The 25354-nt window shown below is 41.1% G+C and overlaps 1 protein-coding gene across 3 annotated transcripts in view; it reads left to right on the forward strand.

The window, feature by feature from the left end:
* Positions 1–25354, forward strand: part of LOC143284841 (muscle calcium channel subunit alpha-1-like) — a 127870-nt gene that overhangs the window by 96484 nt on the left and 6032 nt on the right. For 2 of the 3 annotated variants that reach the window (XM_076591910.1, XM_076591911.1), the window contains exons 38-45: positions 779–889; positions 2674–3002; positions 4557–4865; positions 5840–6014; positions 8347–8470; positions 10890–10940; positions 17118–17302; positions 18922–19251. In XM_076591910.1, the coding sequence (XP_076448025.1) occupies positions 779–889; positions 2674–3002; positions 4557–4865; positions 5840–6014; positions 8347–8470; positions 10890–10940; positions 17118–17302; positions 18922–19251 (1614 nt within the window). The remainder of the gene's footprint in view (positions 1–778; positions 890–2673; positions 3003–4556; positions 4866–5839; positions 6015–8346; positions 8471–10889; positions 10941–17117; positions 17303–18921; positions 19252–25354) is intronic. The other variant, XM_076591912.1, reaches the window with a different exon arrangement.

Below are 25354 nucleotides of genomic sequence, written 5' to 3' on the forward strand. Positions count from 1 at the left end.
CAGTAAAGGAAGTGGTCCCAGTTGCTGATTTTCACAATTATCAAATCTGTGCTTTCAAGGTATGGTGTCGAGGTATGGTGTGTGGTGTTACAGGCGTGAGACAGGTGTGTCAAGGTGTGGTGTTAAGGCCTGAGACAGGTGTGTCGAGGTGTGTGTGGTGTTACAGGCGTGAGACAGGTGTGTCAAGGTGTGTGTGGTGTTAAGGCCTGAGACAGGTGTGTCAAGGTGTGTGTGGTGTTAAGGCCTGTGACAGGTGTGTAAAGGTGTGTGTGGTGTTAAGGCCTGAGACAGGTGTGTCAAGGTATGTGTGGTGTTAAGGCCTGAGACAGGTGTGTCAAGGTGTGTGTGGTGTTAAGGCCTGTGACAGGTGTGTAAAGGTATGATGTGTGGTGTTAAGGCCTGAGACAGGTGTGGTGTTAAGGCCTTAGACAGGTGTGTAAAGGTGTGGTGTGTGGTGTTAAGGCCTGAGACAGGTGTGGTGTGTGGTGTTACAGGCCTTAGACAGGTGTGTAAAGGTGTGGTGTGTGGTGTTAAGGCCTGTGACAGGTGTGTAAAGGTATGACGTGTGGTGTTAAGGCCTGAGACATGTGTGTCAAGGTGTGGTGTGTGGTGTTGAGGCCTGAGGCAGGTGTGTAAAGGTGTGGCGTGTGGTGTTACAGGCCTGAGACATGTGTGTCAAGGTGTGGTGTGTGGTGTTACAGGCCTGAGACAGGTGTGTAAAGGTGTGGTGTTACAGGCCTGAGACAGGTGTGTAAAGGTGTGGTGTGTGGTGTTACAGGCAGGCCTGCGGGCGGTGCACGACCTGGGCCCTGAGATCCGCCGCGCTATTTCTGGCAACCTGGATGAGGAGGACTTCATTGACAAGGAGATTGAGGAACCCATGCACAGAGTAGGATGTTGTGTTGTGTTGATAGAAGGCTGTGTGTGTGTGCGTGCGTGTGTGTAAATGGCTGTGTGTATATGAATGTATGTGTGTGTGAATGTGTATATGTTTGTGTCTATGAGTATGTGTGTGTATGTGTACACATGTGTGAATGTGTTTTGTGTCCTTGTGTGTGTGTGAATGTGTTTGTGTCTATAAGTTTGTGTGAATGTGTGTGTGTGTGTTTCATGTCAGTCTCTTAAGAAAAAAATGCCTTGTAACCTAAAACACGTCTCTCTCTCTCTCTCTCTCTCTCTCTCTCCCTCTCCCCCTCTCCGTATCTTTCTATCGTTCTCTGTTTCTCTCTCTCTCTCTCCCTCCCTCTCTCTCCCTCTTCCCCCCCCCCCCCCCACACACACACACACACACTTTCTCCTCTCTCTCGCTCTGTCTCTCTTACTCACTGTTCTCGCTTTATGATGAATATTTGTTGTCTTCTCTTTCATTCAAACACTTATTTTCTGACAACCTTTCACGAGATCCATCAGTCCATCTTCCCTCCCGCCTCTCTCTCTCTCTCTCTCAGTGCCTTATCTCACTCACTTCATGTATTTGTTTTCCATGCACATGAATGCATACACACAAGTATACTTTATTTCTCCAATGAATACTTTAAAACTAAAAAAAAAAATTTTTTTTTTAAAGGCTTTAGTTTTGCACACTAAATGATGAAAAAACACAATCTGACGAAATAAAATAAATATGTGGACATTTTTGTAGATAATGCTTTCAGTATCTGTTGGTACCATGGTGAATGACCCAGCATTAATGTCATCTTCCAGAGGAATGAGTGAATGGGGAAAGGAAAGACTAACTAAAATCTGATTTTGATGAAGCTTAATTTTTTTTGAACATCTTGATGTGTCTTTATCAGTATTGTTTGCAGAATTGATGGAAAACATTCTAATTTGGTTAATGCTAATAAAACCCAGTGATTTCTTGACAAGATGTATTTCAGGCTTTATTTCAAACAAACAGTAGGAAAAAAACAAATAGACAAAAAAAGTTGGTTAAACATACAGCATGGAAAAAACCCCATAAAAACCCCCCACTAAGCTTTGTTACATTGGTTTTTGTGCTCAGCAGGTTACGGTATATATGTAATGTCATGTTTACTCAGTCCCTAACACCCAAACTACTCTCTCAGCTCTGGAAATAAGAGTGTGGATGCTGACGCTGTGTGTGTGAGTGTGGTGTGTGTGTGTGTGTGTGTGTTCACATATATGTAATGTCATGTTTCCTCAGTCCCTAACACCTAAACGACTCCTTCAGCACTGGAAGTACAGTGTGGATACTGATGCTGTGCGTGCGTATGCATACGTATGTGCACATGAGTGCATGTGCATGCATGTGTGTGTGCTGTGGTGAATGTTGCAGTTTCACTTTAAGTTTGTCAGGGAGGCGTCACAAAGGCACTCGGACAAATCCATATATGCTACACCACATCTGCTAGGCAGATGGCAGATGCCTGACAGCTTATATATTTGTGTACCTGGCATCATGGATTTCTTTTTGCACAATCTTGCCAGAGGACAATGCTCTTGTTGCCATAGGTTCTTTTTCAGTGCGCCAAGTGCGTGCTGCACATGGGACCTTGGTTTATCGTCTCATTCGGAAAGACACGGTGCTCAGTTTGATTTTCCAGTCAAACTTGGGAGAAAGGGCGAGAGAGTGGGATTCAAACCCACACCTGTCTATATTGGTAGCTTGAGCATCTTAACCATTCTGCCATCTTCCTCTGAATGTTGCAGAGGAACCACACGCTGTTCGGCAGCGTGGTCAGCACCCTGACGGGCGTGCGCCCCATCCTGCCCTTCCTGAACCGCACCCAGTCCCTGCACGGCAACTCCACCGGTGGGGACAAGACACAGTACGACCCCGTCTCCACCATCAGCGCTGCCACCGCCAAGCTGCTGCAGACCCAGACTGTCAATGGAACCATTGGTGGAGCGGCGTCCTGCAATCACCTGGCGGCCGGGGACAGGCCGGGTTTGATCCTCAGCTCCAGCCGCAACCCGTCACCGCGGCCCTCCCTGGTGGTGCCCCAGGGTGATGGCTCTCGTCGTCCTAGTCATACCAGGTGTGGTGTCTGTGAGTCTGTGTGTGTTGTTCGTCAGTGTACCCAGTCATACTACCCCATGGGGTTGCTGGAGGTCGTTTAGTATAAATAGCATCCCTGCCTTCTGGAAATCCTGTACTAGAAATTTCCTCTTTTCTACCGTCTCTTTCTTTCTGCTTTTTTTCTTCCTTCACTGTTGTCTCCTTTTTCTGCCATCCCAGTCTATTCCACTTTCTTTTTTCAAGCGAGCCTTGACAGTTTTTTCTCTTTTCCACAGTCTTATGATGTACTGTCTGTGCTGTTTTGCTCATGATAAGTTAGTGAAATTGTAAACACTGGGATGGGCACTAGCTGTCCATTCTGCAGTGTTATTTGACAGTGTTGGCTTTTTAAATGTATTTTTTGTTTGGCTTTGAAATAATTTTTTCCTTTTTTATTTGCCATTTTTTTTGTAATCTGGCGTCCTCTGCACGGCCTAATCTTATTTGCCATAAGGAGCTAAATGGTTTGAATTGTGTGTCATGAACTGTGTTTATCTTACAGGTTTTCTTGTGTGTGTATGTGACAGTTTTTTGTTGACGAGGTTGAGCATTTGTATGATCTGACAGTCCTGACATGGCCCTGTGCAGTCAGCTGGACTATAAGCAACAATTAACAATTAACCCAGTCATACCAGGTGTGATATCTATACATTGATGTGTGTTATTTATCAGTGTACCCAGTCATACCAGGTGTGGTTTCTGTGAGTTTACGTGTTATTTATCAATATACCCAGTCATACCAGGTTTGATATATGAATACGTTTTTGTGTGCTATTATATAGTAATAGTTTATTGATGTTACCAGTCACACTAGATGTAGTGTCCTTACATTTATGTGTATTTTCCGGTCGTATGATAGTCATATCCGACAATGAGCATCACATCAGGAGAGGAGGCAACTTCTGTCCCAACTGTCTGAACTAGAATTTGATTATAGTGGAAAGAGTCTTGCCCAAGTTAACTCTCACTCTCTTGGGCAAGAAGGCTTTAGGACAGTTGGCACTGGGATGGTTACCAAAGGCCAACTAGCCCCCAAGGCTGAAGCATCAAGAGCCAGTGCAGTCTTGCCTGCTTGTTAGAGAGGCATAGTCCTTTATAAAAGACTGATGTGTAATGACCCAGTCGTACTAGGTGTAATAAGCATAAGTTTGTATGTGTTATTAGTTTATTGAAAGGCACAGACATTTTACATTATTAGCCATCATTGTTTGCTGAGCCCTGTATATTCATGAATTAGTGGTGTTATCTGTGTTGAGCCTCATATATTGATGAATTAGTGGTTTTCAAAACATGCTGATTCTTTTTGTTAGCCATTCCAGTAAGAAAGGAATGGCTGTTGTCTCATGCATAACCATTCAGGACTTTACATCATTTCTTTTGTTGTTTTTTTCTATTTCATATATGCCCAAATTTAAATCAGTAACAAGGATTGAGCAGCTGTTACCCTTTTTTTTTTTTTTCAATCTCTCAGATCATGCATATGTATCTCTTAAGAGTGTTTTCGAGTGTAACTGAGCTGACTCATTTCTCACAGTGTGAGATCTGGTGATGAAGAAGAGCGTCCCACCTCCCGGGCTGTCTCCGCCCATGAAGAATCAGAACCGGAAGACGTTGAAGATGAGCCGGAGGAGGAGGAAGAGGAGGAGGAGGAGGAGGCCGAGGAGGTGGGGTCAAGAGGGGAGGAAGGAGAAGGTTCTGAAGAGGAGGAGGAGGAGGTGTTCAGTCGCACGCCCGTCCCCTCCTCCCCCGCACATCCCCCTGCAGACTCCATCATTCCCAACAGCCTGGTCCACCCGGGGCCTGTCGACCAGGACAAGAAACATGGCATCTATGTCTATCGAGAGTGAGTGCTTGGCGTGTGCTTATTTCTGGCCAGTTTGAAGACAAGACAAAATCTTTATCATCGAGGGTAATAGATAAGCAAGTAACATGCTTTTTTTTTTCTTTTCTTTTTTTTTCTTTTTTTTTTTTTTTTTACATCAGCCCTCGCCCTAAAGAGGGGAATAAAGCTAAAGAAGCGAAAAAGAGTAAAAGGAAGGGAAAAAACTTCAAAACACAGTCAAAATACATCCTTATTTTTAGATAATCCCACCATTCATTGACTTCTAGGTACATTGTGAGTGAGTTGTTCAGGTGTTTTTGTAACATCCTTTATTTAAGCCTTTAAATTGAAGTTTATCAGTTGTGAGTTTGTTTGGGATTTTTTGATGAAAATTAATTTTTTTTAAATTCTAGCTTGTTAAAATGAGTATGAGTTTCCTTATTGTTTTATTTGTTCAATTTTAGCTTGTTGAATTGACATGTAATTTCTCGAGAGCTGGGTTTTAAGAAATTAATGTAATTCTTGCCTGTTGCATTGGCATCTATATTTATTGAGTGTCAGGTAGAATGTTTTTTTCTTTTTTGATAACATTCAATTATTTCTTTCATTTCAGCCAGTAAAATAGACATATATATTTATTGAGAGTGAGTTGGTTTATTTGTTTATTCATTTAATCTAGCTTTTGCACTTATATCTTTATTTATTTAGATAAGTTAGGTTTTTTGGCTGAGGTGGTGGTGGGTTTAGGGGGGGGGGATTTGATATAGCTTGTCACATTGACATCTGTATTTATCAGAAGTGTTACTTTTTCTTTGTTTTTTTAGCCTGTTATTATTGATATCCATGTCACTGTGGGTGAGGTTTTTGTTTTGACAATGTAATTCTGACATGTGAAACTGAAGTAAATCTAGCCTGTTGAAACTGACGTGTGTTAATTGAGTGTGAGTTGTTTGTGACACAGTGGGTTTTTTGTTTTTTTGGTTTTTTTTCTTCAGCCTTCCTCAAGAGGACAGTGACTTTGAGCGGGATCGAACCCCTCCCACCCCGGCACGCAAGCTGAGCCGCAAGGGCCACTCCTTCAAACTGGCCTGCATCGGCAAGCAGGAGTCCGACGAAAACCCTCTGATGCGCAGAGGAGGGGGGCAGCCTCTGATGCTGACCCACAGTCAGGTAAACCACATACGTTGCATCACTGAAGTGCTGCTGTCATGTCATCGTGAAAGTGCTGTCGTTTTTAAAGTGCTGCTGTCATGTCATCGTGAAAGTGCTGTCATCGTTAGTGTTGCTGTCATGTCATCGTGAAAGTGCTGTCATCGTTAAAGTGCTGCTGTCATGTCATCGTGAAAGTGCTGTCATTGTTAAAGTGCTGCTGTCGTGTCATCTCGAAAGTGCTGTCATTGTTAAAGTACTGCTGTCATGTCATCGTGAAAGTGCTGTCATCGTTAGTGTTGCTGTCATGTCATTGTGAAAGTGTTGTCATCGTTAAAGTGCTGCTGTCGTGTCATTGTGAAAGTGTTGTCATCGTTAGTGTTGCTGTCATGTCATTGTGAAAGTGTTGTCATCGTTAAAGTACTGCTGTCATGTCATCGTGAAAGTGCTGTCATCGTTAAAGTGCTGCTGTCGTGTCATCATCAACTCACTTAGTACTGCCAGTTGGCTCCCTTGACTTTCCCCACAGACAACCCATTTGCATGGGTAAGAAATAAAATTGCCAAGAAACAAATGTTAGAATTTATGAACTGAAAACTTTCCAGACTGATCAGTAACATAACAAGTTAGTTGGGAACAGAATATATTACTTCCACCCTTCTTATGGTATCATACAGTGAGATGATGAAAGTATCCATGTTTTTTGTTTGAAATTTGCACACACTGATGACTTGTAAATGGAATCCAGGAAAGCACAAAGAGTTTGAAACAGATTAACTTTGAACGTAATATAGCCACGATAGGGCCCCTTCATCTAATTCTATTGTCTGTCTTGTGCTTGAGACAAAACTGGGGTCAGACACCATTGCTAGACGTGCACTGTTCACGTGAACCAGTCTCCATGAAAATATCTCTCCTGCTCATGGGCACAGTAACACACTGCATTTATTGATTGCAGTTGAGAGTGGAAAGGTTAGTTAAGATATTCTTTGCTTATAACATCATTATGCAATGTAGGTGCCACTCCAAAAATTCAAAACTATCTAAGGCCCCGATCAGGGCCCTTCATCTGAAACGGTTGAAAGTGCTGTCATTGTGGTGTCATTAAATGCTGTCGTCATCATTAAAGTGCTGTTGTTATGTCTTCGTTTAAGTGCTGTTGTCATATCATTATTAAAGTTATGTTGTCATTATAGTACTATTGTCATGTCATCAAAGTGCTGTCATTGTTAAAGTGTTGCCTTCATGTCATCATTAAGGTGTTGCCTTCATGTCATCATTAAGGTGTTGCCTTCATGTCATCATTAAGGTGTTGCCTTCATGTAAGGTGTTGCCTTCATGTCATCATTAAGGTGTTGCCTTCATGTCATCATTAAGGTGTAGGTGTTGCCTTCATGTCATCATTAAGGTGTTGCCTTCATGTCATCATTAAGGTGTAGGTGTTGCCTTCATGTCATCATTAAGGTGTTGTCTTCATGTAAGGTGTTGTCTTCATGTCATCATTAAGGTGTTGTCTTCATGTCATCATTAAAGTGTTGTCTTCATGTCCTCATTATCTTAGCGCTGTCATCATTAAAGTGCTATGATTATGTCATCATTAAAGTGCTGTTGTCATGCAATCACTGAAGTGTTATGTCATTAAAATGTTGTGTCATCATTAAAGCGCTGTCATGTCAATAAAGAGCTGTTACCATGTCATTTAAGTGCTGTCATGTTGTAGTGCTGTCATGTCATTAAATTGTAGTGTCGTCATCAAAGTTTAATCATCATGTCATCATTATATCTGCCAATACAGTGTCAGTGAAGGTCTGGGTTGGAATCCCAGCTGGCCCGTTCTCCCAAGTTTGACTGGAAAATCAAACTGAGCGTTGAGTACTTTTGACGAGACGATAAACCAAGGTCCCATGTGCACCAGGCACTTAGTGTACTGATGAAGAACCCAAGGAAACAAAAGTGTTGTCCTTGGTGAAGTTATATATTGAAAAATCCACTTTGATGAAGACAGAAGAACAAAGTCAAACAAACAAACAGACAAAAAAGCAAAGCATGTAGTGGTCTGTGAGGAGAGAAGTCTGAATTTCATAGAAATAAATCTGTTGTGACAAGGCAGTGGAATACAATACAATGCAATACAACGCAACACAACACAGCATAATGCAAGGCAGTTGTCAGTTGAATACAATACAATACAACGCAACGCAACCCAACGCAACACAGCATAATGCAAGGCAGTTGAATACAATACAATACAATACAACACAACACAATGCAAGGCAGTGGAATACAATACAATACAATACAATGTAAAGCTACACAACACAACACAATATGTGTGACACCGCGATGTGTGCAGGGTTTGCCTGCAAGCCGCCTGACAGCGAGCGGACAGCCCCGTCCGGTCAGTGTGGGCAACGCTGTGCGTACCCCCCCTGGGTCACCCGGGGTGTCTGGGGGGCCTGAGGCCTCCCTGTCTCCAGGTCAGTGGCCTCCTCACTTCATTGCTAGCTTGGTTGGTTGGTTGGTTGGTGTGGCACGGCACTCTTGGGTCCTGCTGCCCACTGCACTGTATAGGGATGTGGCTTGGTGGTTTTTGTTTGGTCTTGTTGTTGGGGTTTTTTGGGGGGGTGTGGGGGGTGCATGTGTGTGTGTGTGTGCGTGTATGTTTTCTTTTTTCTTCAGAATAATTTCTGTGGTGTCTTGAGTTCATCTGATTTCAGGGAACTTGTATTTTCTTGTGTCTTTGTGTGTGTGTGTTTGTTTTTCTTCAGAATAATTTTTATGATAGCAGAGTTCATCTCCTTAATTTTCTAACCAAAAATATGTTTGCATATACACACAAGGATGACAACTCTTGTCATAGTTAATGAAACTGTAGATGAGTATTGGACAACTCTGTAGCTTTCTACAGTTTGAACTCCACATTCTTTTTCTTCTTCTATTTTTGTGTGGCCTCAGTTGCATGCAAGTGGAGCACAGGTTTTCTGGGGGGTTTTCTTTTCTTTTTTTTTATACTTTTTTTTTTTATAGCACTAACACGAGGCTTTCTTAATTGGCTGAAAAACCCCAAACAAACAAGAAACAACAGAAAAAAAAGAGAAAATACGCACACATCTACAAAAACACACACATTCTCGCGCATACACTCCTATGTGTTGTCATTGTTTCAAACATGGTTCAGCCCAAACTGGAGGCTGTGGAGGAGCTGAAGAAAAAGCAGTGTTATTTCCATTGCCTTGACCTCGTTCTTTTTGTCATAGACTTCAGTTTTGTTCTGGCTGAAGGCGTGTCCTCCTCATGGCACTTTTCCCCTTTCACTCCTTACTGTAAGCTGGCTGAGCACTCTCTGACAGAGCCGACGTCTAGTGAGAATGACTGGAACACGCTGTGCTGGAATGGAGTTCTTCATCTCTTTCTTCTCCTTCATTTTAGTTCATGGGCTGCAACATTAACTGTATGTACATGAGTGAGTTTTGTACGTGTAGGACTGTTTTTACCCCGCCATGTAGGCACCCTTACTCTGTTTTCAGGCTGTGCATGCTGGGCATGTTCTTGTTTCCATAACCCACCAAACCTTGACTTGGATTACAGGATCTTTAACGTGCATATTTGATCTTCTGCTTGCGTATACTACATACAAAGGGGGTTCAGGCACAAGCAGGTCTGCATATTTTTTTTATTTTGGAGATTTGAAAAATCTCCACCCTTTACCCACCAGGCGCCGTTACCGAGATTCGAATCTGGGACCCTCAGATTGAAAGGAAAGGAATTCATTTCCTTCTATGTCTTTGGCCAAATCAGGAAACCTGCTCCTCCCTGAAAAAAGAGCATGGATGCCAAAATTTTAGGGTAAGAATAGTCAGCCTACAAGGCACTCCAGCGCATAAAGCGCACCCCTTGAATTTAAAGGAAAAAGTTATTTTGAACTTGTATAAGGCGCATACATCTGATAAGCCACACATATGCCTCAAGGTGAAAGCCCTTCTTTTTGTCTCCGCTAACTGGATGTTGTTTTCCAAGTTGTGACGTCATCTTTGGAAAACTGGATCGTAATCTGACTCAGTTTCTTCTGCATGTTGATTCAGCTCTGTTAATACATTAATCTGCTCTGTTATCTGCTGCTGTTTTTTTCTTCTTTTTTCTTTTTTGATACTTTTTTTTTTTTTTTTTTTTTTTTTGTGATGATTTTGCATCCTTCAGGCGAATGTACACAGTTGTAAAGTGCCAGTTTGTTAGCTTGTTCAGTCCGAATCCAGTCTGCTAGCCCTGCCTTTCAGTCCCATCTGCCATTTTGCTGTGCATTCTGCTTTCGAAAAACGATCAGTTCTCTTCCGATTTCTCTACTTTCATGCCATAAATATATCATCAACTCAGACGCTGCTCTTTTTTCATGGCCTAAGGGCGAAACGCGATCACATTCAGTTGAAATTTTGTGTAGTATGCAATTTGGTTTCAACTGGATTTGATGGTGAACATGTACAGTGGTAAGACTAGTGTTTCTCTTCAGTGTGGTGGTGAGCGTTCACTGTGATCAACAGTGTCGTCATACATGTATTCAGTTTGTTGTATGTGGTGCTCAGAATTTAGTTTTCACACACAGATAGGGCAAATACAGCCAGTAAGATGCAGGGGTCAGATTTAAGTTTTAAAAAAAGTTACGCCTTATGGGCTGAAAATTATTGTACTTAAAAGCTCACTTAAAGATACAAGTGAACGTGGGAGTTAACAGTCCACGAATGGTGAAGAAGAAGATCATTTTTGTGAAAGATATACTACATTTTGAACTTTTTTTTGTGTTGGATTTCTGTTATATTGTTCAGCAATGATGTTGATGTGCTGTATCATTGCACAGTGTGTGGGACTAACTTTGCTGTGTTCAATCCCTTTATTGCCAACTAGGTGGTAGATTGGTCAACTTCTTCAAACATTTGGGGCGAGGCCGTCATCGAGGTATGTGGAGACTGGCCGCTGCTGCATCGGTCCTTGTTTGTGCCATGCATGATGTGTGTGTCTGTGTCCATTGCTGCTTGGAGGGCCAGAGCCTTGATCTGTGTGTCTGTGGGACGCTGTGTGAAAGGAGGTTGTGTGGACAGGGTGGGCCTGGTTGTACCTTGGTGCTTCAATGCTCTCTGCTTGTTTTGACTTCTCTGTTTCTGATTCTTGCATTTTGTCTTGCAGTAGTGTTCACTGGTGCTAGATAGGAGCAGGATGCCTGTAGTAGATGCGTGCTTTTGTTTGTGATTGTGACTATTCCATTAGGTGTGGGTTTTTTTGTTTGTTTGTTTTTTCCCTATTCTTGTGAGGAATGTACTTGTCTGTAGATATTTGGTAGTGTATTGTGATGGCTGATGTAGATGTGTGCTTTGTTTGTAATATGACTATTGTGATAAAAAAAAATTTGGGGTTGTGTTTTTTGATACTTGAAATAGATGTTCTTGTGAATAGATAATACTAGTATGTATGGTGATGGCTGGTGTAACTGTGTAGTCTGTTGTTATGTTGCATCAGTGTGTTGATGGAGGTGTTGGTATTGTGAAGTGTGAGGATAGTTGAGGTGTGAAGAGGATTTGTGTGCTTGGTAGTGTCTCTCTTTGAAAGGCTTTTTTAGTTTTGGATAATGCTGGACTTGGGAATGGCCCTTTGTTTTGGTCTTGGTGCTTTGATTGCTGGCATCACTTAACGCAGACGTTTGCGCTTCCACTGAGGTTGTCATGACACCAGTTGTTAGATATGTCATGATATCAGTCATTCAGTCTTTTGTATGTTCTCAAGAACAGTTTCATTTTTCTTGGGTGATACTGGTGCTTCACCATCTGCTCCGTGGGATCCTTTATAACTTAGAAAGCTTTGCTGCTGTTGTTGTTTTAGTTCTTTTCGATTTCTGCGTTTTGCTTCTCAATCTGTTATTGCTTACAATACTGTAGAGTGTGTGAAGTGATATTTTGTACCAGTGAGAATTGAAACAGGTATCTGAAATGGATCAGACTGGTCTGGCTGGATCAGTGTTAATTCCATATATCTTAAAACCAAGATGAATTGGGAATTTCATTCTAGCAAGTAAAGAGATAGAAAAACAGCGCCATGCAGTTACATTCTTTCTTAATGGTTCTTATTGCAAACTGACAAGAATTTTGAGACTGTGCAAATCTGGCAAAAGTTTGACCCTGTCATGTGTGGATGTGGCAAAAGTTTGGTTCTGTCATGATCCATGCAAACAAATTATTCTGCGAAACAGTGTGCAGTCCATGATTTATTTGTATCAAAAAAGACATCTTTGATGATGGCAACTCTGATGACATCAGTTGCCTTGGTTCGATATTCTGTCTTGTGCCCCCTGCTGTCAGATCACTGAACAAACAGCAATCACGCATGGTTAAAAGACAACACACAGAAAATTTGATGAGTGTAAGAGTACATTTGAGATATATCCTTGGTCATTTGTTTAATTAACATCATTTATTTTTAAATCAAATGGATATGGCAGAGCAAAAGTTGTGGGCAGAATGAGTAATATGCTCATCTGTCAGTACTGTGTCTGCAAGGGACTGAGTTTCATTCCCGCTTTCGCCCTTTCTCCCAAGTTTGACTGGAAAATCAAAGTGAGCATCTAGTCAATCAGATGAGATGATAAAACAAGGTCCTAAGTGCAACACACACTTGGTACACTGAAAAAGAGCCCATGACGTCAAAAGGGTTGTCTTCTGGCAAAAATTCTGCAGAAATCCACTGATTGGTAAACAGATATGTATGCAAGCACCCAAGGCCGGCCTAAGCACTTAACGTTATGCTGCTGGTCAGGCTTCTGTCTAACAGATTTGGTGAAGTGTGTATGGATTTGTCTGAATGCAGTGATGCCTCATTTGGAAACTGAAACTGAATATAAAGTCGTGACTCTTTGGCAGTAAAGTTTTGATGATAAGGAGATGAAGTGTGTGTCATCTCTTACACATTTTGAGATCTGCTGTTGCTTGAACTTATTCTCAGTCTAGTCATCAGGATGACCAGTTTTTTGTATTTCATGCTTTGAAAATTTGTTGAATTTCACATGCAAGTGAGAACTTGCAGACTAGAAAAAGCAAATGCAGAAAAATATATCTGAAATGCAAAATATTCCACTTCTTAGGACATTTTTTATTCACAACCGGAAACACATGCATGCACACACGCACACACAGTTTCAGTGGTGTTCAGTCAACAGGATGCAACAAGATTTATACAGGCAATTTTGCATTCCAAACTGTTTAACACACTTGCCAAGCATTGCAAGTTAAAGCCTGAACATCCAAGCATACTGAAATTTAACATTCTCATGAAGATGAACACATTGCTTTCACTTTTTTGATTCAGTTGTTCCAGTGGCTGTTTTGTTTTGTGCTATAACTGGCTTATGAAGTATGTGCTGACTGACCCCATGTTTACGGTCAGAAACGCACATTTCACTACTGACAGTACCTACTTGGGCCATGGCTACCACCCTGCTTTGTTTAGGTTGTGTATGCAAATGGCTGTTGCAGTCATGGCTTCACTAAGTCCACCTTAGTATACACGTGCACGTACACACCCACACACTCAAGAGAAAATCTTGATGTTGACAAAATTGAACACTAGTGTTGGTAGCAGTCAAGGTCTGTTTGAACTGTTCAGAAACATCATTTACTTAACACAGATACTGGTTCTTATGAGCAGACTCTTTTCGTTCGCTGAAAATTCTGTTATGTGGGGTCCTTTACTTAAGTCTGTCTATACGTCCAACATCCCTTTACCAACAGCGCTGTCCTTATCATTGAAGGTAAAGAATTGTAAATAAATAGGAAGATTTCCAAATGATGCACTGCCTCTAAAGCTTACCATCCAGATAGTATTTGATTTTGAGTTCAGCAACTTCTGTGGTTGATTTTGAAGGAATCATACTTGACTGTGGGTTGGAATCCTTGTCTGTCTTGTTGAACTGATAAAATTCTGTATCCATAGACAACGTGAAGAACTTTCACCCCACTACATTCATGATGTAACTGATCTTATAGTTGGCAGTGGCAGTATATGTAGTGTAGTTCTTTGCTTTTTGGCATGGTGTTGATGGCATATGGTCTTTTCTATTGTACAAGCTGTTTGTGGGTAGTAGCTGGTATTGTGGTGTGCTTTGTGGTTCTGTGCTTGTGATCTCTGGTGTGAATGTTGGTGGAGATAGTTGATTGAATGAGAAAGATTGTGTCCTGTGAGACTGTTATAGTATGAATGCTGTTAGAGATAAGTTGATTGAATGAGAAAGATTGTGTCCTGTGAGACTGTTACAGTATGAATGCTGTTAGAGATAAGTTGATTGAATGAGAAAGCTTTGTCTTTTGAGGCTGTTGTGGAATGAATGTTGCGAAAGATAAGTTGATTGAATGAGAAAGATTGTATCCTTTGAAGAATGTGTCCTTTGAGGCTGTAGTAGTATTAATATTGCTAAAAATAAGTTGACTAAATGGGAAAGATTTTGCACTTTGAGGCTGTGTATATGACAAGTTTTTAAATTTTTTATGTTGTACTTTGTAGCTTTGCAAAGAGTTTGCACAGGCATTAGAAGATACCGGTGTTTGGGAAAGAGCTAATAAGACATGCTGCTTTGGTTCCCAAGTAACCTACAAAGTAAATATTCAAAACTGGGTAGCAATTCTTCACACATACTGGCAAATCTCCAATTTCTTCTTCTGGAGAAAGAGTATCCTGTAGTCTTGCCATCAGCTATTACAAACAGTGAAGATTATTGTCAGGATTTATGATATGCCTTGATAAGATGACTCCAGAAGAGGTGGGTTTTTTTCCATTAAGATGTGCATTAATGTCCTCTCAGTTAGAAGTATATCAGTTCAGCTTGATAATCTGTTGTTTGTCATGGACCAATTCAGGACATTGTATTGATAACTAACTTGTCAGTATGGATTCACACAGTAAACTCTTGTGACATCTACGGTCACTAAGTTTTCAGTAAATGTTGAGTGTTTTTTTTTTTTCCTTCAGGAATTACAGCTGATGAAAATTTCAAAGTAATGTGTTTTTTCGGTGGAAGTGTTTGATTATCTGAAGAGTTATGACCAATAGAAAACTGAAAGCAGTGCAGTTGTTGTAAGGAAGTTTTACTTAATTCAGACACGAAACTGAACTCTCCGAAGTGGCTGGGCAGCAGTGCAAGGTCTCCTCCAGTGTATAGCCTCCTGGCAGCTAGGATGGTGTCTACGCTTTTTGCCGTTGTTCTCCTGTCTCAGTGTGTATAGAAGACAGGCCTTTATTTGTATTTGTATTTCTCTTTTTATTACAACAGGATTTCTCTGTGTGAAATTCGGGCTGCTGTCCCCAGGAGAGCCACCCATTTTTTTTCTGTATTTTTTCCTGCGTGCAGTTTTATTTGTTTTTCCTTTCAAAGTGGATTTTTCTACAGAATTTTGCCAGGAATAACCCTTTTGTTGCTGTGGTTTTTTTATGTGCGCTAAGTGCATGCTGCACACAGGACTTCGGTTTATTGTCTCATCCAAATGATAGTGTCCAGACCACCACTCAAGGTCTAGTGGAGGGGGAGAAAATATCAGTGGCTGAGCCGTGATTCAAACCATCGCGCTCAGATTCTCTCACTTTCCTAGGCGGATGCGTTACCTCTTGGCTATCACTCCACATGGATGGACAGGTCATGCTTTTGGGTCTTTGAAAATGATGAGCAGGGATCTCTGTGAATGATCTGCAGGGATCTTTGTGAATGATCTTTTAATAACATTACCAAAGGACTTTTTCATTTCAGGGATGCTAGAAGAAAAGGACATGGAGGTGGTGCTGATGTATTTTTTTTTATGTGTCTTGTCATTTTATTGGCACATGATTTGCATGTATTTCAGATTTCTTGTGATGATATTTGCACACCTGGTACGGTGATTTTATGTGATTTGAAGCTGAATTAATTGACAGAACTGAAGGGGTTTTATGCATTGCATCTTTTGAAGAATGGTTCATGATAAGTGGACTCCTGTAGTTGAAGTGGTTTGGTTGGTTGTTGCAGATGTAAAACTTGATGTATCAGTGACTGTACTGTTGAAGCCAGCAGGCAATGAAATGAAGCTGTGTTGGTTAAGAAGTTGGTGGTGAAGCGTAGGTGATGGATGGTGTGTTGATGGAGGATGGTGTGTTAGTGGATAATGGTGGTGTGTTGATGGATTGATGTGTGGATGCATGGTGTGTTGATAGACAATGTGTTGATGGATGGTGTGTTGATGGATGACGATGTGTTGGTGGATGATGGTTTGTTGATAGACAATGTGTTGATGAAGGATGGCATGTTGATGTGTTGATGGAGGATGGTGTGTTGATGGACAATGTGTTGACAGCTGATGGTGTATTGATAGACAATGTGTTGACAGCTGATGGTGTATTGATAGACAATGTGTTGACAGCTGATGGTGTATTGATAGACAGTGTGTTGATAGACAATGTGTTGACAGCTGATGGTGTATTGATAGACAGTGTGTTGACAGCTGATGGTGTATTGATGGACAGTGTGTTGACAGCTGATGGTGTATTGATAGACAGTGTGTTGACAGCTGATGGTGTATTGATAGACAGTGTGTTGACAGCTGATGGTGTATTGATAGACAGTGTGTTGACAGCTGATGGTGTATTGATAGACAGTGTGTTGACAGCTGATGGTGTATTGATAGACAGTGTGTTGACAGCTGATGGTGTATTGATGGACAGTGTGTTGACAGCTGATGGTGTATTGATGGACAATGTGTTGACAGCTGATGGTGTATTGATAGACAATGTGTTGACAGCTGATGGTGTATTGATAGACATTGTGTTGACAGCTGATGGTGTATTGATAGACAGTGTGTTGACAGCTGATGGTGTATTGATAGACAATGTGTTGATAGACAATGTGTTGACAGCTGATGGTGTATTGATAGACAATGTGTTGATAGACAATGTGTTGACAGCTGATGGTGTATTGATAGACAATGTGTTGACAGCTGATGGTGTATTGATAGACAGTGTGTTGATAGACAATGTGTTGACAGCTGATGGTGTATTGATAGACAATGTGTTGATAGACAATGTGTTGACAGCTGATGGTGTATTGATAGACAATGCGTCTGATGGCAGACACAGACGAGCCACGCATGCAGCACCGGCACAGTGACTCCGCGGCCCTGCCGGACCTGTCGACCCACCTGCACCGCAGTGCGGAGCGAGGGCCCCTGGTTATCCCCCCCCACGTCCAGTCACAGTACCGACACAACCTCCTCGCTCGCCATCGTCGGTCCTCCGCTGAAAGCCTGGTGGCCAAAGTGAGCGCTTGGTTTCCCTCCTCTCGTTAACACTCTTCTTCTTCTTCTTCTTCTTCCTCGTTGGCAACCACAATCATTGTTTTGATTATTCTGTCATTTGTAGAGGGGGAGTCTGATCTATATTTAAAAAGAAAAAAAAAAAAAAAGAAAAAAAAAAGACCACAACCATCATGCGGAGACAAATCAAAGCATTCTCACACCAGTCATTCACACGCATGCATAATTGATCTAGAGGGGTGGAAGACAAAGCTTATAAATACACCGCAAATACAAGGCCAGAGAAAGTGGATGATAAAGACGGAGGGTGGGTCACAGCACTGTCAAGTTATTTGATCTTGATCAGTTAATGATTTATTGATAATGATTCTGATGAATGTATATCTAGGTACCCATATACTACACAGCACCATTAAATGTGCTGTACATCATTTGTAAGATTACTGTTGAAAATAGAATATGGCTGCTCGAGCATAAAAGCTGACTCGTAGATAAGAGTAAGGATGGGAATTGCAACAAAACCAAAAAGAATTATAATGATTTTTTTTTTGTTTTTTTTTTTTTTTTTTTGCAGTTATGCAAGAATCAGTTTACGTGTCATTACAATAAAACATTTACTAATTGTGAACAATGTTGCAGGATAAGTAGAGAATAGGTTTTAAAATATGAATAAATTTATGAAATCACTGAGCACTGCACAAAGTGTCATTTGAAATAATGCAAGGATTCAGTATACATTGCTTATCATTTTAGTAAGCCTAATCAAGTATAAGTTGCAATAAAAAATAGTTTTTCAAAGTGATTCATGTGTTATTTGTTTAATGAACACTGATTCAGCAAGATGAGTGCATGGCCCAGTGGATGTGTGAAGGTATTGTCCATTTCATGGTGATACAGGTTGTACAGTAGACTGTCATGCACTGACACTAGCTAACAGTTGGGTCAACAACGAAGTGAGACCTGTTCAGTCAGTGGTTTCTCCACTGCACTGAGAATTCATTTAAGGACTACAACTTAGAGGCAAAATTGCACTGGTTGTTAGTGCTGCAGCCATGGAGGCTAGCTGGCCTTTGGGGATTGTCCTAACACATTTGTTCTCTAGCTCTCTTGGTCAAGAGAATGGGAACATAACTTGGGCAAGACACTCTACACTATAATCAGATTTTAGCCCAGTAGTGGTACGGACGCAATAGCTGAGTGGTTAAAGCATTGGACTTTTAATCTGATGGTCCCGGGTTCAAATCTCAGTCATGGCGGCTGGTGGATAAAGGGTGGAGATTTTTCCGATCTCCCAGGTCAGCATATGTACAGGCCTGCTTGTGCCTGAACCCCCATCAAGTGTATATGCAAGCAGAAGATCAAATAGGCATGCTAAAGATCCTGGAATCATGTCAGCATTCAGTGGGTTATGGAAACAAGAACATACCCAGCATGCACACCCCCAAAACAAAGTATGGCGGGGTAAAAATGATCATATGCGTAAAAGCCCACTCGTGTACGTATGAGTGAACGTGGGAGATGCAGCCCACAATTGAAGAAGAAGCCGCCCAGTAGTCAGGACAGCAGTTGCCTCCTGTGTCCTGTAGCAAGCTGACTGTAGAGACCTGTGGCCCTGTGTGCAGGTGCTGCAAGCGGAAGGTCTGCATGGTTACGTGGACCCCAAGTGTCTTCAGAGGGAGATCCAGGAGGCGACGGACATGACGCCTGAGGAGCTGGACCAGGCAGCTCGCGACTTGATACGTCGCTCCTACCACGAACCTCAGCAGCCCCGCCCCCAGTACTACGAGCACATGGGAGGCTTCCGAGCAGAGGAACTGAAAGACTACAACCAGTACTCTGGGGGCGGGGAGCACGGCAGCAGTATGCACCACCGGCACCCCTACGGCGCCCAGCAACATCTACAACAGTCGGCCACTAGAGACTCCCAGGACAGCGCTGACCATGACCCTGTGGTACAGGCCACCACCACCTTATAGCATCGGCTTCCCTTCCCTCCCCTCCCCTCCCTCCTGTGCTTGCCTGCCCCCTTGAAACTGGTCTGCCTCTGCTTGAAGAGTGCTGGCTAGCAGCTGTGTGTGTGCGTGCATGTGTGTGATGGAAGCCTGTCTTTTGCCTTGCGCTGCATGGAGAACAGCCAGACAGCCAGTGTGTGAGAGGACTGACAGCTGAATGGGTTTTTAACTTCCAGACACCAGCCAAATGTGATCTGCAACTCTTTTGTTTTTTAAACATGATTGCATCTTCAGTGGTTGTCCAACAGACATATGAGCTGTGAACAAAACTGATGAGGTTTGGTGTGTGAGAGGTTCAGAAGCATGTGGCTGAATCTCTTTTTTCTGTCTGTGAGGAGAATTTCACTTCATTGTTGGCTCATCACGCATGTTTGCCGGGAGACAGGTGAGGTGTAGAAGAAGTGTGAGACCTTTTTCTGACGGCTTCATTAACTCCTAACACAGGAATGTGCTGATTGTCCCTGAACAGGGAGTCAGTGAGGAGCACAGGTTTGGAGGAGCATGCTGAAATGCTTGCAGTGTATTTTGATTGTATGTTTCCTGTCTCTTTCTCTCTCTACCTGACTATCTGTATGTCTGTCTGTCTGTCTGTGTGTGTGTCCACAACACCAGCAGGTTCTGGTGTGGCACACAGTGTGATTTTAACAGATGCGTAACACACTTTGACACGTTTTGTACACAGTGCCATGAATTTGTGGGCAATTTGGTGTCTGTGTGTGTGTGTGTGTTTGTGTTATTTACTGATTTCTATTTGTGTTCTGCCTGAGCAACATTTTGTTGTTGTTTTTTTTGTTGTATTTTTTCCCATTACAGTCAGTGTAGAGGAAGTGTGGTGGGTGGTGTCTTTATACTTTTAAGGACCAGCTGTATCATTCGTTGTCTGTCTCCTGAATCGGTTGTGTCTTGGTGTTCTGTTGCAGACTGTTGTTGTTATCGCTTAGAAAAAAAAACAAAAACAAAAAAAACACCTCAGCTCTAGCAAAAAGTGGTTTGAAAAAAAAAAAAAATACAAATGGCAAAATTTGGCAGACAGATATATCATTGAGTCCATTTGGAAACTGGCCAATACTTGAAAAAGAAAAGGTCGAGGGTGGGGATATAAGATGAGGGGCTGTATTTGCAAGCATTAAAAACAGTTGTGGAGGAATGTATGAAACATTGGTGTTTTTTTGGAAAGGAGCAACTTTTTGCATCAGCATTGATAGTTCAAATATTATTGATACATGATTACTGTCCCTGTTGTATAAGTGAAAGGTCTACTAATCATCTATGACAGAACCGCTTCCAGATTTATAGGCCTGCATAAGTTCTACAAACATTACTTGACCAGCAACGTTTGCATGTGTACTAAACAGTTGCATGAAATACTGTTTGAATGGATCACTTTGACAGGATTCCATTGAGTCTTAAGCTACACCATATTTATGGATTAGCCTTATATGTTAATGCTTTTGTTTGTGTGTGTTTTCTCATCAGAAATCTGTGAGTGTAGCCTGTTTTGGGATGAGTATTCCAAGGAAATTGGAGAAATGGAATCAAGAATTTGGTGTCCTCAAGTCGGAAACAAAAAAGAATATTGTCAGGGATCAACTGTTATGATCTGATGTCAGTCAGAATTGGATGATCTTGAAAGGTATTGCTGTATTGTTGGTTGACCCATTTCATTGTCTTCGGCATTGGGTGGATTTTATCAGTGAGTAAAGGTTGATGACATCTTGTATAAAGTATGCTGGATGTCTTTTACATTTGTTGCTGGCAGAAGTTGTCATTGTCGTTAGGTGTTGTGATAAGGTTTTCTGGATTCCTTAGGGTATTGTATAATTTGTTGAAAATTTTAACTAGTATTGCTAAGTGATGATACAATTTTTTGTTTGTTTGTTTTGTTTTAAATCTGATTCAAGTGAATTCTGACATGAAATTTAGAAAAAAGATTTTCTGCATTATGTGCTGAACAAAGCATATCAGCTAATTGAGCTAGACTTCAGAACAACATGTAGAAAAGAGCATATCAGCTACTGAAAGGATCCTGTAGACCAGTGTTATGTTTTCTCAAATCTGTTGAATGTCTGGACAAATGGATGATAATCTTTGAGCACATCATTGGATGTATATTGCCCTCGTGGATTTGGTTTGCTTGCTTGTGTCCTGTTCTTGTTCTTGTGTAGGGATGATGAAACAGATTTCTTTGTCTCCTCTCCAACCATGTCAGTTTTTATTCCTGAGTTTCATGCCTTTTTGATCAGGCCATGCTGTTCTGTTGTCAGGGTTCAAAAAACATATTTAGACTATTTATTTGATTATTTAGCAACTTTCTTTGCCAATCACCATTTTCCCTTTATGTGGAAGAACACAAACATATAAACATCTGTTAAATACATATGTGGTAAAAATTTATAAATCTCTTTTACTTGTAGCCCTGCACACATATAATGCATAACATTTATAAATCTCTTTTACTTGTAGCCCTGTACACATATAATGCATAAAATTTATAAATCTCTTTTATTTGTAGCCCTGCACACATATAATGCATGTGTGCACATGAGCACACACATCCTCCAACACACACACACACACACACACACACACACACACACACACACACACACACACACATGCACACAAGAAGTGAAAAAAACATTTTCTTGCATCAAAAGGTTTTTAAGCAGTCAAGTTGAATGAGCTTTGTTCAGGTATTTCCCTACTAGAGTGTGATCTGGTTGTGTTAGATATTTGTTTTGTTTTCAGTTTTGTTGCATTCATATTTTTAAGTACAAAGAAGTTGACATATGGCTTTGTGATGATATGTTTTGCTAGTGTTGTTCACCTGCCTGTAGATTTTCTTTATAACAAAGTAATCATGTATTCAAGAAAGAGAATGAAGAACACCAGCATGCTTTGAATCACTAACATGGTGAAATGTGCACTTGGTTTGCAGGGGATGATGTTTTTAAATGAAGCATATTGTTTCAAGTGATGGTGATTTGTCTTGCATGTCCTGTCTGCATGGCACAGATTCCTAATAGAATCATGTATGTGAGTGTGCATGCAGATAAAGACATGTATCATGTTTGTGCTGACGAGACTGTAAATGTGACACAAATGATTTATGATCAAAGAACGAGGCATGTACCATGGTTTGATCCACTGATTTGTTCGTTAAATGTCCTCCTCCTCCAACCCTTCACACTGGGCATGACAAAGAACTGGGTTTTCTCACAAAGAGCAAAATGGGGATGTTGAGTCGTGTGTTGTGTACAGAACAATGGGATATCTTGATTTGTCACCTTTGTGGGACTGGACCTTTGAAATTTGCTGTTGAGCTGTGCTTTTTCTCCTCCTCCTCTTCTTGAAAACAGATATAAACAAATATGTGTTCTTTCACTGATACCAAAGTCTTTCACTGATCATGTTATGGTCTGCTGACAGCTTTCAACTCGGCAGAAAATGCTTGATGAAAATGTTTGTGAGAGAAACAAATTAGGTGTATAAAGCGACTCATGTGAATGTTTGTATGCTCTCCATGAAGAAGTTGTGCAGAAAAGCTATGTGTTCATTGGTAGCTTACAGCAGTCCTCCTGTTCAGAACTGTTTAAGGTGTGTGTGTGATTTGTGAAATGACACCACAAAAGTGAAGGTGATGTTCGTGCTGTTCCTTATCTGCATGTTACGTGTCAACGCCGAGCTTTCTGGTGACCCCAGCATTCCATGTCATGACTTTGTATCACTGTCTGTGTTCTTGGATCTTTGCCAGCAAAGCTGTATTTTTTACATTTTTTACATGGCTCACTTCACTGTGTAAATCTTGTCTCCACAATGCAGCAAATTTGCTCTCTCTGCACTAAATTCCCTGTTTCCTTTTGTGTGTGAACGTTATTGAATGCAAGATGAACAGTAAGTACGTTGTCATATTTTTATGGCAAAGAGTAGATGCCACTTGTTTCGTGTCTGTGATGGATAAAATTTCACTGACAAACAGTCAGTGATTAGGAATTATTTCTTTTTTTTTCCCTTGAAATATTGACTGTGTCTTAAGTAAATTTTTGGGGGGAGTTAAAGTTTCGGGGAAAAAACACACACACACACACCCAAATACAAACACAACATAGAATTAGTTGGTTTTTTTGTGTGTTTTTTTTAAGACATCTCGGTTGTTAGTTGAAACAGCTAGTAGTCATAGGAAAGGGGGTACTTTTGTCATTTGTGTATTTAAGCACTCACCACAGTAAATCCTTTGCTGGTACTTCTCTCTTTCTCTCCTCTCTTTCTCTGTCTGTCTGTGCCAGTTGTAGTGTGACACTGTTTTTTACCACTAATACATCCAGGTGTTTGATGGTTGACAGCATGCTGTGCCCAGCAGACAGAGAAATGAGTTTGACCCCAGCTTTGTGTGACATGTAGAGAGGTGTGGTGTGGTGTTGAGAGTGAGTGGCTGGTGCACGTACTGTGTGTGGTGGGCATGATCATGGTTCAATGACCAACTCCCGGGATCGGCCCTGAGCCTGCTGACAGCGACGCCATGTGCATGAGGACAGGGAGGCAGGCCCTGCATGTTGGACCCTTCACTAACAACCACTTACCCATGGCCCCACCAGGTAACTCTACCACAGTAACACTTTGTGGGTAAAGCTCCTCCAATTGCTCTTTGTCACACAGCTATTGCTATTGCTCCGTCTTCTTCAGTAACACCTCTAACCCATGGCCTCAGCAGGTAATCCACATCTCAGCTGAGTAACACTTTGTGGGTAAAAGCTCCTCTTATTGCTCTTTGTCACATCAGATTTCTCTGTGTGAAATTAGGGCTGCTTTCCCCAAGTGGCAATGCATCATTAAAAAGCAGCACCACCATTCTTTTCTTCTTTTTTTCTGTTTGTAAGTGTTATTTCTTTTTCCTTTGAAAGTGGATGTGTTTTTTTCCTAAGAATTTTGCAAGGGACAACCCTCTTGATGTGATGGATTCTTTTAAATGTGCTAAACGCATTCTGCACACAAGATATTGTCTCATCTGAATGACTAGTGTCCAGACCATCTCTCAGGGTCTTGTGGAGAGGGGGGATAATACAGGTGAGTGGTAGGATTCAATCCCATGCACTTCGGATTCACTTGCTTCCCAGGCAGATGTATTACCACTCGGCCACCACTCCACCATGTGATGGGTGTGATGTTAACAGATGTCGGTGGATGGTTCATTTCCTGTGACTCAGTGTCTCTCAAGGATTTAATTGATACTCAGGAGTGTAATGCTTGACTTCCTGCATCTAGTCCTTGACTACTTTAGGGTTGATAGCTCTGTTGTTGTGTACATACACACACATTGTGCGATCAGAGTCAGTGATATGTTTCATCATCTTAGATTTTTGTTTTAATCTCTGTATATATTTATTATGCACTGCATAAAATAATTCAGTGGTGGTGGTAGTAGTAGTAGTGTTATCTATTATAATTTCTTAAATTGCTCATGCATATAGTAATTATTTGATAGATGGTAAAGAAATGTTTCAGAATAGTATCAAATTGATTCAGCTAGACACTTCTGATGATTAGTGATCATATATACCATGCAGTTAAATATGACAGTAGTGAAACTATCCATGAATGGTTATGCAAATGTAGAGCTGTGGAAAAGAGAGGTACATTTAACAGTTGCAAATGTGGTAGAAAGACGTTTGAAGTAAAGGTGTACTTGCAAGGAAATTCATAAATTAGTTAGAAATTATATGAACTCACTCACAAGATGGTCTTCATTGTCTGTGAAAATGATTTACAGTATTCATGAAAATGAAGTTTACTAGTTGTGATATTCAGATACAATACAGTTGATTATGCAGTTGTAATGTGTCTAGTGTGTCTAAGAATCTGAAAGTTTGTTTAGGACAATTTTATTAACTGTCATTTAGAAATTTTCATCAATGTTGTACTTTTATATTTTTCTTCTTTAAAATTTCACTTTTTTGATTTAGTCTAAGGCCACAAAATTTTCTTAAGCCTTTCCATGGAAGAGGGAAGAAAAGAGGAATATCTATCCAATCTGGATTTTCTGAAA

Source organism: Babylonia areolata, chromosome 8 (genome assembly GCF_041734735.1).
Source record: "Babylonia areolata isolate BAREFJ2019XMU chromosome 8, ASM4173473v1, whole genome shotgun sequence".
NCBI classification, from domain to species: domain Eukaryota; kingdom Metazoa; phylum Mollusca; class Gastropoda; order Neogastropoda; family Buccinidae; genus Babylonia; species Babylonia areolata.